The 16,317-nt window shown below is 50.6% G+C and overlaps 1 protein-coding gene across 1 annotated transcript in view; it reads right to left on the bottom strand.

The window, feature by feature from the left end:
- EPG5 (ectopic P-granules 5 autophagy tethering factor) overlaps positions 1 to 12,199 on the bottom strand; it is a gene marked incomplete at its 3' end in the record, with an annotated part of 60,637 nt that extends 48,438 nt beyond the window's left edge. The window contains exons 1-5 of the mRNA XM_084278717.1: positions 12,113 to 12,199; positions 4,920 to 5,849; positions 2,612 to 2,855; positions 1,623 to 1,759; positions 657 to 764 (exon numbers count right to left, since the gene is read on the bottom strand). Of these exons, the coding sequence (XP_084134843.1) occupies positions 657 to 764; positions 1,623 to 1,759; positions 2,612 to 2,855; positions 4,920 to 5,849; positions 12,113 to 12,166 (1,473 nt within the window). The 5' untranslated portion in view covers positions 12,167 to 12,199. The remainder of the gene's footprint in view (positions 1 to 656; positions 765 to 1,622; positions 1,760 to 2,611; positions 2,856 to 4,919; positions 5,850 to 12,112) is intronic.
- Positions 12,200 to 16,317: the final 4,118 nt, after the last annotated feature.

Consider the following 16,317-nt stretch of genomic DNA (forward strand, 5'->3'; position numbering starts at 1 on the left):
AGTTTTCCTCAAGAGTACACTGGGAAATTGTGAAAGTTAAGATGCTACACTAAATCATCCTTTTATTTCATTACTTGCCTCTTCCCTATTACTGTAATTGCAATCCTTTTCCTACAGCTAGATTTCTAACCTCTTCCCCTCTCAGAGGAGTGAAAGTGTTTTTCCAAGAACACCCTACTGCCTTTGGATATCTTCACTCCTGTTCTACATAAAGTGAACCCCTGCCCTTGAAATTACTTAACTAAAAAGCTTTCCAGGGAAATCAGTCCCATTGCAATGAGCAGGATATAAAAATCTGTTCTTTCTCATCCCTAAAAAACTTGTCTCATAAAACTGCTGCTTCAAGTCTAAATATTCTTTCCTTTTCTTGAAGAACACAAAAACTTGCTGCTGCAAAAGGCCTTCTGAGGCACACTGCAAGTCCTTGACTCCCCTCCCTGGAGTCATTCTAGCTAAAAATGAGAAGTCTGTTTCCCTCTTAACATGCTGAAGTTTGGGCTAACATGGGTGAACATATCTCTCAGCAAGCCCCTCACTGCCATCATTCCAAACATCTGGAAACACGGTGCCAATCATGCAGAACTTACTAGGCACAAGACTCTCCTCCCCTCCTGCCCACTCCAACCTCTGGACAATAAAGAATTAAACATTCATACCTGAACAAATGCAACAGCCCATTTGCTGATACCAGCCGGACACCGAAGGATGTGGTTGAAGAGGAAGATGTGATCACCTGGACAGCCTATTCTTTGCAGCACTGACACCTAAAGGGAAGTAAATCAGAATCCTGCCAGGAATTTCAAGGTTCATTCCTTTATAGTCTTGCTAACTAAATTACACTTTTGTCCTCCCCCATTTCTCTTCCCATGCTTTGCAGCAAACCTCAACTTAAAGCAAGTTACAGATGAGTATTTAAAAGCCTGCTTGCTTGGTTACAAGCCACAGGCAGAGAAGGGCCTGGGGTGTTGGGTGACTGCAGGCTGAACATGAGCCAGCAGTGTGCCCAGGTGGCCAAGAAGGCCAATGGCATCTTGGCTTGTATCAAAAACAGTGTGGCCAGTAGGTCTGGAGAGGGGATTGTGCCCCTGTACTCAGCATTGGTGAGGCTGCACCTTGAGTGCTGGGTCCAGTTCTGGGCTCCTCACCATAAGAAGGACATTGAGGTCCTGGAGTGAGTCCAGAGAAGGGCAACCAGGCTGGGAAAAGGGCTGGAGGGCAAATCCTATGAGGAACAGCTGAGGGAGCTGGGGGTGTTGAGCCTGGAGAAGAGGAGGCTGAGGGGAGACCTTATCACCACCTACAACCACCTGAAGGGAGGTTGTAGAGAGGTGGGAGATGGTCTCTTCAGCCAGGAGACAGGAGATGGGACAAGGGGAAATGCCATGAAGCTGTGCCAGGGCAGGTTTAAATTGGACATTAGAAAAAGATTTTTTCCTGAAAGAGTTGTCAGGGCCTGGCACAGGCTGCACAGGGGGGTGGTTGAGTCATCACCCCTGGGTGAGTTTAAAAAAAGGGTAGATGAGGTACTTAGGAATATAGTTTAGCTTAGGATGGTGATGGTTGGACTTGATGATCTTCAAAGGTCTTTTCCAACCTCGTGATTCTGTGTTTTACTCCCTCACCAGTCTCCGCAGCCACAGGAGGAGGTCACACTGAAACTGAGGATCTTCGATGACTCTGCGAGTGAAACTGAAAAGGACACTGATGCATTCCTTCAAGTGGCTCAAGTCTGAGGAAAGATTTTCTGACTGCTTCGAAACTGCGAATTAAAAACAGAATTAAGGAGCTTTGACAAGAAGCTCTGAATAGTTGCTTAAGTAGCAGTGGTTTTGGGGCTACATGGAAAACTCTCTGTATCTACAGATATTAAGATATCAGGTATTTCAACAGAGCTGCTTGCTACATCTGACAAAGACAACTTTATTTAAAATTGTAATTCAACACTGGATGCTAATTATAAGACGATGTTATTCGGATAAAAGTTTATGTTGAGGGAAGGCATTTTAAGAACCATCATTTACAATGCACATAAAGTATCTACAAGGTAATGGGCAAAGAGAGGAGGACTAGGAAGGCTCAATGTCTGGGACAGGAGAGGGAAGAATACTTCAGCTAAAAGATTAAACTGGCACAACCCCAAGGAAGTAACACATCCAGGATGAAAATAAAAGGGATCTACAAGTATTGGAGTGGAGAGATTTCAAATGGCCTTCCAAGACAAAGTGAAACAGAAAAAAATATCTAAGTAGTTTTAGAAATGTGCATAATCAATTTGGGAAAAGGACTGAACTATGTGTTCCCTTTGACACTACAAGACTGGAGTCCACATGTCCCATCCCACCCCGTGTTCCTCTACAGTAACCAGGGCAGGATGTAGCCTGGGCAGAAGAAGGTACTCCTGCATTCAGCTTCCATGCTCCAGGTAAGAGTGGCAGTAAGAGAACTGGAGTTTTTCCAGTGAGAAAGAAGGTCTCACTAATCTCAGTAGGTTTTAGTGTCAGAGGACACACATTCCAGCACACAAGTTTCACCACAAGACTCCAGAACTGCAGGTGATCAAGGTGCTGGGAGCCCCACAGAACATAACTACCAGTCCAGACCAGCAACCCACCATGTTCGTGCTGCTGAAGAGCCACAGATCTCAGCAGGGATGAGCTGCTGAGCAACCTGTAGACATAGGATTCCACCTGCAACCGGGACAACATTGAAGTGTAGGAGTGCAGGGCCAGGGTCTGATGCACGTGCTCTGCTTTGGCTTCAAACAGCCTCTTCAGTTCTCCCAACGCATTTTCATTCAGCTCCACTGTCTGGTAGCGATGGTGACCTGTCACTTTGCACTGATCTGCACAGACACCCTGAAAAGAAAGCAATTATTTTATTTAAGTGGCTTTGTCAATTTTGTTGGGTCAAGTGTTCTCACAGAAATTAACCCTGACACAGCCCTCCCTTCAGGTGATTCCAAAGCATTCACAGAAAGAGCCACTTCACAGGTGGAAGAGATAAACATGTCAGAACATACTACACATTTTTTAGAGCTGCTGATTACTGAAGATTCATATCCCTGACCTCTGACAAAAAAAAATTCTCAATAAAACCTCAGTAACTCTTACTCAGAAAGAGACATGAAGTGACTTGTCTGTACCACTGACAGATGTGAACAAAACCAATTATCTCTACTCCCAGTAAGCATACCTGCTCCTGGATCTGCTACTTTACAGCTGAAATATGAACTGAATCAAGATAAATATTTTTCTAAGGCTCAGAACTGCATATTTGCAGGAATTCCCCATCATATGCTTAAAATTTTCAGAAGTTAACTGCACTATTTTTCCTAATCTGGAAATAAAAGCTTTATATATATAGCAGCCTCCCAATCCCTGAAAGATGCCTGAAGAAAGCTGGGGAAGAACTGTTCACAAGGGCGACAGGACGAGGGATGATGGGCTTAAACCTGAAAAGGGAAGATGTTGGTTGGATATTAGGAAAAAGTTCTTCAATATGAGGGTGGTGGATCACTGGCACAGGTTGTTCAGGGAGGTGGTAGAGGCCCCATCCCTGGAGACATTCAGTGGGGCTCTGAGCAACCTGCTCTAGTGAAGATGTCCCTGCTCACTGCAGGAAGGGTCTGACTAGATGGCCTTTAAAGATCCCTTCCAACCTCACACACTCAATGATTCTGGACATACAATAAACACACAGTGATAAGGATGGGCTATATCAAGCAACAAGCTTAGTCTTAAGCAGAAATTCTTCACTACGAGTGCGGTGAGGCGCTGGCTCAGGGCACCCAGAGAGGTTGTGGAAGCCCCATCCCTGTAAGTCTTTAAGACCTGGCTGAATGAGGTCCTGGGAAAATTGGTCTAGTGGAGGGTGTCCCTGCCAATAGCAGGGGGTTGGAACTATGTGATCTTAGAGGTTCCTTCCAACCCAAACTGTTCTGTGATTAGTCAACTGTATGATGTCCAGTGGGGATCTAAAAGCGAAGCCAAAATGCTTTCAGTGAAGTTCTGCTCTATTCTGCAGTAAAAATGAAAAGATTCATTATTTTTTTGCAGGTGTCTCTCAATATCTCAACTCTGAGGAGCTGCACAGGAGAAGCATTGCATCACAAACCACAGCAAAAGCTGCCACATACATAGATATTTAACACTCTTGGACACCTTTGATGACACGCTGGCTATAAAGAGCATCCAAGTGTAGGAACAATTTCATTTGCTCAAGCTGTAACATCCAGCTCCAAAGAGAAGTGACACAGAATGAGTTTGGGGAAGAATTTTTATGATGCATGCCTCTGATTTGCAGGTAGAAATGCTACAGAGCAGCATGACCACCCTGGAATTGGCTAAAACCACAGCTAACAGTTACTGAGAGCTAACAGAGCTCACTCCTGCTCTATTTGGAGAATCAGAGTCACCCATGAGCAGGACTCAAACGCCTCTGCAGCTGCTACCTCCAACAGCAGGAGAGTCAGGTGTGATATCAAGTGAAATAATATCACTACAGCCAGCAGGCCAAGTGGGACATCCCTGCTACTGTCATCCTGATGAAGTCTTCCTCCACCACCTATCTCCTGCATCTACCTGAAGTACTGAGACACAAACTTCACCCAACACTTCAGGCAGAACTAGGTGTACACACTCATTCTGAACGACTACAGCCATGAGGCTGACTCCAAAAGAGACTAGGAACAAAGATCCCACTTCCCTACCTGCACCAAGAGTTTAAAAATCAAACAACAAACTATCTTAAATCTCAGCAGGGTGATTCCCTGAAGTACTGGGGGTCAGAGGAGAGACAGAAAGCAAAAGTGAAAGCATCTCTTAACACGGAACAGCCTGAATATGCTGAACTTGGCAGCAAGCAGAATTAATGTCTGAAATCACATCCAAATAGTTCATGCTCAAAAGCAGGAACAGCACCTGCACAGTTTTCTGTTCGTCTTTAAAAGTCCAGAGTCTGTCCTTAATATTTTGGCAGTCTGTAGTCATAGCCTGCAGCTCTGCCTCAGCCAGCAAGAGCTGCTTCCTGCAGCGCATGTAGTTCAGGAGCAGCTCGTAAAATTCATGCCTGTCCTGATGAGCAACACTTTCAAATTCCTCCACGTAGGAGTCAACATTCTCCAACCATGAACAGGGCTCAAAGATTTTCAGCTGTTCTCTGGTGAAGGGGACCAGCTCTGGTTCAGTTGGGAGCTCTGGGTACAACTTTTCACTGTGCAGCAGCGGTTTGACAGCGATTACGGTTGGTCTCTCATAGGATAATTCAGCTGACAAGTCTGGATAAACCGATTTCACTCCTGATTGCTGAACAGGACGAGTCTTGGGTCTCTCAGAGAGCTGGGAGATACTAAAAGGAAGCTTCTCTGAATAGAAGGAAAGAGGATTCCTAACATCTTGCACATTTTTGGTTCCTTTGTCCCACACAAAGCCCACTGCTGCCTGAGAGCCAGCAGCACTGGAAGGAGAGCTCCCACTCAGTAAATCAGAGCTTCCTGACCCACTAGCAACCGCCTCTGCAGGGCGGTGAGGTTTGTCTGACCGGCTTTTTCCACTCTTCTCAACATCCCCCCCACACTCCTCATGGGGAGGATCAGCTTTGAAGTCTTCTGGATCAGTGGGGGCCTCCAGAGTTGCTGCAGAGACTTCATGTGCTGAAGTTGAATCGCCCTGGGGGTTGTCACACACTTCTTTTTTGTCACCTTCTCCTTCATCACTGAGATTAATTTCTGTAAGTTCTCCAAGATGTTCCACTTGCACTTGACTGGCTTGAGAAGACCCTTCTGCCACAGGGAGGAGGAAGACATCAGACTCTTGTGTCTGGGACTCCTCACTACTTTTTTTCTTTTTTTCCTAGGGGGAGAAAAAAAAAAAAGATAAAATAACAGTGTCACCACCAAGTGAGTCTCACCCCCTCACATCCCAAATTCCACCGTCACCAAAAAGAGTGTTTGCTAGATTCACAACTCCAAGAGCCACCCAACACATGAACTTTCACAGCATTAAAGGTAAAAAAAAAAAAGGCACTAAAAAGGCCCCTGTTCTTTAGTTGACCTTGGAAGACTGTGTATCAGCATCTATTTTCTTGGTTGCTTCTTGAGCAATGCTTCAACATCCCTACGTAAAAAGTTAGGCACATCCCAGGACAGTGTTTCATTAATGTATGAGTCAAAGTAACAGTACCCTGAACTCTAAAGAGAGTCATTAGATTTTGTAAAACCATAAAGAGTTAGATTGATATTTAAGTTTTATAGACATGAAAATCATTTTGGAAAAATTACTTTCAGAAGAAAGTCTGGAACACATCCTCTAATTGCAATCTAAAACAATCACAAGATCTGCACAAACACTGAAATACCTATTTTCAATGTGTGTTACACACCAGAGACGTAGAAAAAAAAATTTAGTAGCAGCCTAAAGCTTAACTACTTTTAAATTAACATGAGGCAGAAGGCAAACAGTTCCAAGCTAGTCTAAAGTGTAGGCCAGCCCCCTTCCCAAAGCAGTAATATTGTTGAAATAATGTTGTGCAGGAAATCACCAAAGCCTCTGTCAATTTGCAAACCATTTGGCAATTTGTAAAACAAACAAGCAAACAAAAATGACAGAGTGTTTTGCCAATTTGCTAGTTGCTTGCATACACCTGCCAGATTATTGGAAGCAAAACTGAGAAGAAAAAAAAAGGTTACAGTGCTCCAGCTCTGGATGACCCGGATAATGTAACAAAGAACACAACTGAAAAAGACACTAGATAACCTTGATCTCAAGACTAATTTTACTTCAAATGTACACTCACAGCTTCTTTAAAAAATGGCTTTGCTTTCAGGCTGTGTTTCCCACTATATTAACACCTGCAAATGTTTCTGACATGCCCCAAGGCTACAGGTGAGAAATTTAAAATGGATCAGCATAATTCTTTAAATTAGGACTTGTTGTTATGGTAAATATCTCCTGACATTTAACTCAAAGCCAGTTATTTCCTGTGGTGGGGTGACCCAGGCTGCTCTGGATGGAGCAGGTGGAGACATAGAGAAGACACAGTGACCCTACATCAGAACAAAACCCCTGCCAGCACTTGCAGCCATGAGGAGAATCAGAGAGACAGAGATGAGAAATATTTGCACTGGAACAGGTCCACTGGGGGGAGGTTTGGAAACCTGTTGAGGACTGGGACTGAGAAACATTGTGACAAAGATAAAGCCCTGTGGAAAGGATTCACATTGGAGAAGTTCGTGGAGGACTGTCTCCTGTGGGTGAGACCCCACGGTGCAGCAGGGGGAGGGTGTGGAATGAATGCTCCCTCCCCCCAGCCGAGAGAGAAACCAACTTGCAAGGGACTGACCGAAGCCCCATCTCCCAGTCCCTGCAGATGAAGGCTTTTTAAGATCTGGAAGAGGAAAACAGCTCATGAAGAAGTAACTGAGAACCCCATTTTTTCCCAGTCCCTGCCCCCCTGTACTGTGAGCAGGGGGAAGAAGGGAGCAAGATCATGGCTAAAGGGAAGTCTGCTTAGAATGGAGGGGTGGGGGGAAGGTGCTACCAAGAACCCCAGTTTCCCTGCCTCCCCTGCACTGTGAACAGGGGAGAAGGGAGGAAAATCCTGACTAAAGTCTGCTAAGGAGGGAGTGATGGGGGGAAAGTGTTTTCAGATCTGGTTCGTTTGGTTTAAGATCTGGTCGTGCCCCCGACTCCCCTTTCACTGTTCTCTGTAGTGTAATAAATGAGGTATCTTGCTTCCTTCACTCTGTGTTAAGCCTGTTTTGCCCATGTCATTCGATGACAGAATGATCTCTCCCTGTCCTTGTTTTGACTCCTGAGCCTCTTAAAATATACAGGACAATGTAGGTTTTTAAGAAGTGACCTGAAGAACAGCACCGACCCTCCAGAGGTCTGTGGGGAGTGTGAGGAGCACCGTGCGGATGAGAGCGCGGGTTGGAAAATGGGACTGGGCTGGGTGGGTGGGTGGGTGGTGGTGTGACACAGGCTGGGGTTCAGGTGCCCCCCAGAGCTGCTCTATCATTGCCCTTCTCAGCTGGGGAGAGGAGACAGAACAAAATGCTCCTGGGTCAGGATTAGGGCGGGAGAGATCACTCAGCAGTGACTGTCATGGGCAAAGCAGACTCAACTTGGAATTAAATTCATCTCATTTATTACCAATCAGATCAGAGTCAAGTAATGAGAAATAAACCCAAATCTTAAACCCTTCCCCACCCCTCCCTTCTTCCCAGGCTCAACTTCACCTGTTTCTCTCTCTCTCTCTCCACCCAGCAGCACAGGGGTACAGGGATGGGGGTTGGGGTCTGTCACAAACTGTCTCTGCTGCTCCTTCCTCCTCAGGGGAGGACTCCTCACACTCTGCCCCTGCTCCAGCATGGGGTCCCTCCCACAGCAGACAGTCCTCCATGAACTTCTCTAGCACGAGTCCTTCGGTTCTTCCTCAACTGCCCCAGCATGGGTCCCTTCCCTGGGGTGCAGATCTTCAGGCCCACACTGCTCCCATCTGGTCCCCCACCGGACACAATTCCCCATCACACCTCACTGGGCCCCTCTCCACTGTCTGCAGGTCCTGGCAGGAGCTTAATCCAACACAGGCTTCCCACCAGGTCACAGCATCTTTCAGGTGATCTCCACCTCCTCCACCACAGAGTCTCTCTAATAGCTACAGGTGTGATCTCTGCTCCCCATCATTTTCCATGGGTTGCAGGGGAACAACCTGCCTCATCATTGTCTTCTCCATGGGCTGCAGAGAATCTCTGCTCCTGCCCCTACTTCTGCACTGGCCTTGGTGCCTGCAGGGTTTCTCACACCTTCTCACTGCTTTCTCTGGTGGCAAAAAGCTGCCACCTGTGGGGTTTTTTTCCCTTTTTAACTATGTTATCACAGAGGCAATACCCCCATCAATGTGGTGATCAGCCTTGGCCAGCAGCAGGTCTGCCCTGGAGCCAGCTGGTGTTGACTCTGCTGGACACAGAGGAAGCTCCTGGCAGTTTCACACAGAAGCCATCCCTGCAGCGCTTCCCCCTTCTCCCCCACAGCTACCAAAGCCTTGCCATGCAAACCCAAACCCTTTCCACACACTAGTATGCCAATGGATCCCATTTTTGACAGCATACTGATCTGCATACTTTAGAAACAAACCCCCCAGATCTCAAAAGTCCCCCCTTGCAGCTCTCATGCTAACTACCTTATCTCTGAGGAGCATCTTGTATTCCTCCCAAACGCTACTGTTAGATAAAATAGTTGTTTTTAAAATTCACAAAGTCCCTTTCACTTCTCAACCTCCAAGGCAAAAAAAGATGCCACGAAGTTTAACAGGGATTACACCTGGGAGAGGATGGGAGAAACCAGGTTCTGAATTAACATTAAGGCAAAGCCTGCTGTCCTCTCTTTCTGAACTTCAGCCTCCAAGTCAAGACCGATGCCTGTTCGTTAGCCCTTGCCCTGTGCCCAGCCATCCTCCTCTCCCAGAAGGTCAGAGAACAATACCTCACGCTCTAAGAACTCCTGTTATTTTTCAGAACACACCTCTGTCCCCACAAGCCACTGAGAAGGTGCTGCCCACCGACATGCACACAAGCATACAGTCTCATCTTCACCAGTCCTGCCTAGGTTCACTGTTTTTTCTACCTCACCACGTTTGAGCCAGCCTGCAGTTAAGGGTCCTGGCCACACTCAGCTGTGGGGCTACTATTTCCAGAAAGCCCTGGGCTCTGTTCCACTACTTGGCAGCGCCACAGCTGAGCCAGCCTTTCCCACAGCTCATGAGAATTTCAGCTTTTCAAAGGATTATGGCTGTTTCTGAGGCATGGGAATGGAGTCCTTAGCATGATGCAGCCCCAAACAGCACCCTCAGAGACACCCCTGACTATTAACAGAGCTGGACACAACAACAGCAACAGACATGCCAGGGAAGGGTCATGTGTAACATGTGTAACACCACAGGATTCTGGCTTCTCACACGTGAGATGGCCAGTGAATTGTTTCATGGTGAATTACAGCTGGAAGGGGTGGCCAGAGACAGCTGGAGTCACCACACACACACACACACGTCACTAATGAGCTACAGTGTCACCTGTGACTCACTGCTTTCCTTCAGGGAACTTGATTCTCCTACACAGCAGTCTTAAGACTGAGCTGCCTCCCTCGTGCTATGGGGCTGAATCAAAACAACAACAATGACACGCTACCCTACTGGGATTGCCCTTACTGGCTGGTTCAGGAATCACAGCCACAGCTGACACTTGGATCTAACTTGTTTTATGAAACAGTGGCCAACCCACCGGTTTATTTTCAGGGGGCTCTGGCAGCCACAGCTCCGATGCCTCTGCTCTGTGTGGTGCAGTTTGCTGAGCAAAAGAGGCAAAGAAATCAAGGGAAATATTTCCATTTTGACTCAAATCTGAGGTGGGGTATTTTGGTTCCGATTATTCCCACAAACTACTGAACTCCTGAACAGTCCAGCCACAAGGAACACAAAGCCCTTCATTTGTAGCAGCGGATGGAATGCTGTGTTTGGGAGTTAAAATGAAGCAGTGCTGATAACACCCTGATGTTTTTAGTTGTGGTCAAGCAGTCAAGGACTTTCTCAGCTCTTCATACTTCTCTATTCATGAGAAAGGAGGGTGAAGCCAGGACAGGTGACCCAAACTGCCCCAAGAGAGTATTCCATGCCAATGACACCATGCTCAGTATAAAGGGGGGCTGGTATGAGTAGGGGGGGCAGCTCCAGGACACGCAGTTTTTGGGGGACAGTTGGGTTCTGGGACGGCTCTGGATGGCACGGCCTGAGCTGTGGGTTCGGTGAGACACTGCATTGGGTACCAACAGTTTCACATATTCTTTGCTCTAAAGTCCTGTCAGCATTGTTATATATTTCTGCTGTTTTAGTAAACAATCCTTATCCCAACCCACAGGCTTTTGGTTTCTTGGTTTTGGGGTTGTTATTTGCCCCTTCCTTTTCCTTTCCCTTGCCTCACACACACATCCTTCTCCTGCTCTTCTCCTTTAAGGAGCAGGCAGCTGCATGGATCTCGTCTCTCAGCCAGGGTAAAACCACGACACCCACACTTCAGCTATTGATAATCATTGATCAGATCCCCTATCAGGCTTCTTTTCTCAAAGCTGAACAGCCCCAGCTCACTCAGCCTTTCCTCATAAGGGAGATCTTCCAGGCCCTTCATCATCTTTGTAGCCCTTCTCTGGTCTCTCTGTAGGAGATCCCTGTCCTTTCCGTACCAGGGAGCCCAGAACTGGACACAACACTCCAGGTGTGGCCTGACCAGGGCAGCACAGGGGGATGATCCCCTCCTTCGACCTGCTGGCCACACTCCTCCTGATGCCCCCAGGATCCCATTGGCTCTCTTAGCCCCCAGGGCACACTGCTGGCTCACGGCCACCCTGTCACCCACCAGCACCCCCAGGACCTTCTCTGCAGAGCTCCCCTCCAACACACCACCCCCAGCCTGTACTGATACAAGCGGTTACTCCTTCCCAGCCACAAGACTCCACACCTGCTTTCCTCAAGCCCCACCACCTTCAACACGAGCCTCGGCAGAGCGACCCCCAGCCACCGGGGCACAAGCCAGGGGCGAGGGGGCCCCGCGGGCCGCTACAGGCCCCCCCACGCTTCAGAGCCGGATCGGCAGGTGGGAAACACTCCGAGCAGGAACGCCGCTCGGTCCTGCCGCTCCACGGCCCCGCTCGGCGGAGCTACCCGGGGCGACAAGCCGGCGGGCACCCTCCCAAGCGCAGGGCCCCCTCTCCGCGCTCCCACCGAACCGCTTTCGGCGGCGGGGTCGCGGTGGGAATGGGGGGAGGACAAGACGAGCTGACGCGGCCCGGAGCCCCTCACGCTTCCCACCGGTTTAGCTCAGCAACGCAAGGAGCCACCCCAAAGGCCGCTCAGCTCCCTCGACCCAAGCCCCCGAGGCGCGCAGAGACACCCCCCGCCACGCCAGACCCGCCTCACGGCTGCCAGCCGGGCCGCCGCGCACGGGAGGCGGCGCTGAGAGGCACCCCCCAGCCGCCGGGCCGAGGCCTTTTCCCCGCCCACCCCCGGCCACCAGGACGGGGACCTCCCGCCCCCCCCTCCCCCCGCGCCGCTGCTCGCCCCGTACCTTGGGTCTGCTCTTGGCGCGAGCCTTGCGAGGGCCCCGCACAACCTCCGCCATGGCCCCGGCACACTGCGGCGCGGCACCGCCTGCCCCGCTCCGACCGGGGGAAGAAGTAGACAACCCGCCCCACCCCCCACGGGCGCTCCCGCCCAATCAACAGCGGGGCCTCGACGGGAGCGTCGGAGGGACAAAACGAGTCGCGATGCGTCGCCTCCGTGAGGGCCTGGAGGGGGCGGGGCAGGCGCTCCTAGGAGTGCCTGCGGGGGACAGGTCACTTTGTGGGGTCGTGGTAGGGCTGGGGGCATTCCTAGGAGGGCCTGGGGACAGGTTGCTCTGCGGCAACCTTGTGAGGGTGACAGTGACGTACGGAAATAGACTCTCTAACTCGAAAGTTATACAGTAGGTGTGTTTATGGCACACGGGGGATCGCTCCGCCACAGACCTGCACACCTGGAGTAACAAAACCCTCCCATATTTATACAATGCAACAATGAATATTCAATTAACGCCTGTACATATTCATTACCTAGACCCGCCTACTCTCGCTTCTTATGCTAATTAGCTTATCAGTCCTTTGCGATTGCGCAGTTTCTTCCAAAAATCGTGGGCAAGGGTCTTCGGTGGTCCTTGGGAGGAAGGCCCCGAAGTCCTCCTCACGATGCACTTTTCACCTCTCGCCTGGAATGTGGTGGTCTTGCAAGCTTGCAGTGTTCTTACCAGTCTGAACTAATTTATGGCCTTGTTAACTATCCGCTTTCCTCCAGTAAGGAGGTCTACGAACACAATTCCTGTTCTTTATCAGCCACCTGTTTTCTTTAATAAGGAGGTAACGGGATGGGCATTATTCCATCCTCGAGTTCTCGCTCTTTATCTTCTCGAGATAGTACAAGGCCTTCAGAAGTCATCCCTTTGTTATGGAAAGGAAAAACAAAAAGACTCCCCTTCTTCTTCACAAGCCATTCCACATAATCATCTAGCTGAGCAAGAGTTGCTCTCCATAATTATACTACACTACATATATAATCGTGATTGTATACCCTCAGATCAATTCCTATACAACACTACATTTATATAATCGTGATTCTATACCCTCAGATCAACAGGATCTTATAGAAGGGCCTGTGAGGGTGCCAGACTCTCCTAGAAGGGCCTGTGGGAGCATGTGAGGGTGTCAGGGTCTCCTAGAAGGGCCTGCAGAGGCCTGTGAGGGTGTCAAGGTCTCCTAGAAGGGCCTGTGGGAGCCTGTGAGGGTGCCAGGGTCTCCTAGAAGTGCCTGTGGGAGCCTGTGAGGGTGTCAGGGTCTCCTAGAAGGGCCTGTGGGAGCCTGTGAGGGTGTCAGGGTCTCCTAGAAGGGCCTGCAGAGGCCTGTGAGGGTGCCAGGGTCTCCTAGAAGGGTCTGCAGAGGCCTGTGAGGGTGCCAGGGTCTCCTAGAAGTGCCTGCAGGGGGGCTGTGAGGGTGTCAGGGTCTCCTAGAAGGGCCTGCAGAGGCCTGTGAGGGTGCCAGCGTCTCCTAGAGGGGCCTGTGGGAGCCTGTGAGGGTGCCAGGGTCTCCTAGAAGGGCCTGTGGGAGCCTGTGAGGGTGTCAGGGTCTCCTATAAGGGACTGTGGGAGCCTGTGAGGGTGCCAGGGTCTCCTAGAAGTGCCTGTGGGAGCCTGTGAGGGTGTCAGGGTCTCCTAGAAGGGTCTGTGGGACCCCGTGAGGGTGTCAGGGTCTCCTAGAAATGCCTGCAGAGGCCTGTGAGGGTGTCAAGGTCTCCTAGAAGGGCCTGTGGGAGCATGTGAGGGTGTCAGGGTCTCCTAGAAGGGCCTGCAGAGGCCTGTGAGGGTGCCAGTGTCTCCTAGAAGTGCCTGTGGGAGCCTGTGAGGGTGCCAGTGTCTCCTAGAAGTGCCTGTGGGAGCCTGTGAGGGTGTCAGGGTCTCCTAGAAGGGCCTGCAGAGGCCTGTGAGGGTGCCAGAGTCTCCTAGAAGTGCCTGCAGGGGCCTGTGAGGGTGCCAGGGTCTCCTAGAAGTGCCTGCAGGGGGGCTGTGAGGCTGCCAGCGTCTCCTAGAAGGGCCTGTGGGAGCCTGTGAGGGTGCCAGGGTCTCCTAGAAGGGCCTGTGGGAGCCTGTGAGGGTGCCAGGGTCTCCTAGAAGGGTCTGTGGGACCCCGTGAGGGTGTCAGGGTCTCCTAGAAGGGTCTGTGGGACCCCGTGAGGGTGTCAGGGTCTCCTAGAAGGGTCTGTGGGACCCTGTGAGGGTGCCAGGCTCTCCTAGAAGGGCCTGTGGGGGCCTGTGAGGGTGTCAGGGTCTCCTAGAAGGGCCTGTGGGGGCCTGTGAGGGTGTCAGGGTCTCCTAAAAGGGCCTGCAGGGACCTGTGAGGGTGTCAGGGTCTCCTAGAAGTGCCTGTGGGAGCCTGTGAGGGTGTCAGCGTCTCCTAGAAGGGCCTGCGGAGGCCTGTGAGGGTGTCAGGGTCTCCTAGAAGGGCCTGCGGAGGCCTGTGAGGGTGCCAGGGTCTCCTAGAAGGGTGTGTGGCACAGCCAGGCTGCTGCCAGAGGGGATACAAGGTGGGAGGCCAGCCAGGCCTGTGCTACTGAAGGCGGAGGTGTGAGGTTTCTTCTGCCTGCCCTGGAAAGCAGGACCTGAGAGCACAGTTGGAGCGAAGCGCTGTTGGAGCGGGGCAGCCTCACCTGCAGCACCACCAGCCACAGCGGGGTTGTTAGCTCAGCATGGGGCAGCAGGCACTGCTGTCCTGCCTGATCCACAGCCAGGTGGCAGCCATCCCTAGGTGGTTCCATGCCAGAACTCACTGAGCACAGATGTCCTTGTCCCCTGATTGGTGAGTGCCTGCAAAGCTCAGGCCCAGCATCTAAAGAAACATAAGATTTAACTGCTTTCTGCATTTGTCTTCTTATGGTGTCTTATTACAGCACTTGTTTGTTAAGGTATTTGTGGTCTGTCCCTCTGAGGCACCATGAGGAGGAACAGCAGGAGCTGCATAGGCAGCACCGCTCCAAGAAGCTGGCACAGCAGGTTATCAGGGTCTGTGAGGAGGCCAGGTTCCTCCATAGGGGCTTGGGAGGAGGCCAAAGCCATAAAATTATAGCATGGTTTGGGTGGGAAGGGACCTCAGAGCCCACCCAGTCCCATCCCCCAGCTGTGCCAGGGCCTCACCGCCCCCACAGGTAAAGTTCTTCTTAGTATCAAAATCTTCCCTCCTTCAGCTTAGGACCATTCCCTGCCCTTGTAACCAGTACCTCTCCATCTTTCCTGTAGCCCCTTCAAGGACTGGAAGACCACTATAAGGTCTCCATGGAGCATTCTCTTCTCCAGGCCAAACTACCCCAACTCTCTCAGCCTGTCTCCATAGCAGAGGTGCTCCAGCCCTCTGAGCATCTTTGTGGCCTCCTCTGGACTTACTCCAACTGCTATATGTCTGCCTTGTACTGGGTACCCCAGAGCTGGATGCAGCACTGTAGCTGGAGTCTCCCCAGAGCAGAGCAGAGAGGCAGAATCAACCAGCTGGTCACACTGGTTTTGAAGCAGCCCAGGACATGGTTGGCTTTCTAAGCACATTGCTGGGTCATGTTGAGCTTTTCATCAATCAACACCCCCCAGGTCCTTGTCCCAAGGGCTGTTGTCCATCCATTCTTTGCCCAGCCTGTAGCTGTGCTTGGCACTGCCCAACCCATGTGCAGGACCTGGCACTTGTCCATCTGAACTTCATGTGGTTGACACGGGCCCACCTCTCCAGCCTGCCCAGATCCCTGCCACAGCCTTCTGCACCAGCTGGAAGACAGCCAGGCAAGGGAAGTTGCAGAAGATAAAAAAGCTGTTTCAGCATTTGTGGGCACACAGACTTGCTTCCCAGTAGCTCCATGTCTGGACACTCCTCTTGTGAGCCAGGGTTTGCCTGGCTTTAGTCCTATTCAAACAGTTGCGTTCAGAACCAGCACCCCTGTTGTGAGATTACATCCATGCAAGCCAAGCTTCAGCCTCAGTGGGAACCTTTGCATCCAGAAAAGCCTAACATCTGTTGTGCTCAGCCAGCTGAAAAGCCCCAGTAAAGAGTCCATATTATGGAGCAGACACTCTTCCAGGGGAAGCAGCCCTACGTGGTCTGCAGTTCATGGCTGATCAGGCACACTTGCCCTCATGCCAACCTGCCTTGGTGTGTTCTCTCCCACAACTGCCTTGGTACTGAGCAAGTATTGAAATAAAGGCTGAGCAAG

The sequence above is a fragment of the Gallinula chloropus genome, assembly GCF_964237585.1.
Source record: "Gallinula chloropus genome assembly, chromosome: Z".
Classification (NCBI taxonomy): domain Eukaryota; kingdom Metazoa; phylum Chordata; class Aves; order Gruiformes; family Rallidae; genus Gallinula; species Gallinula chloropus.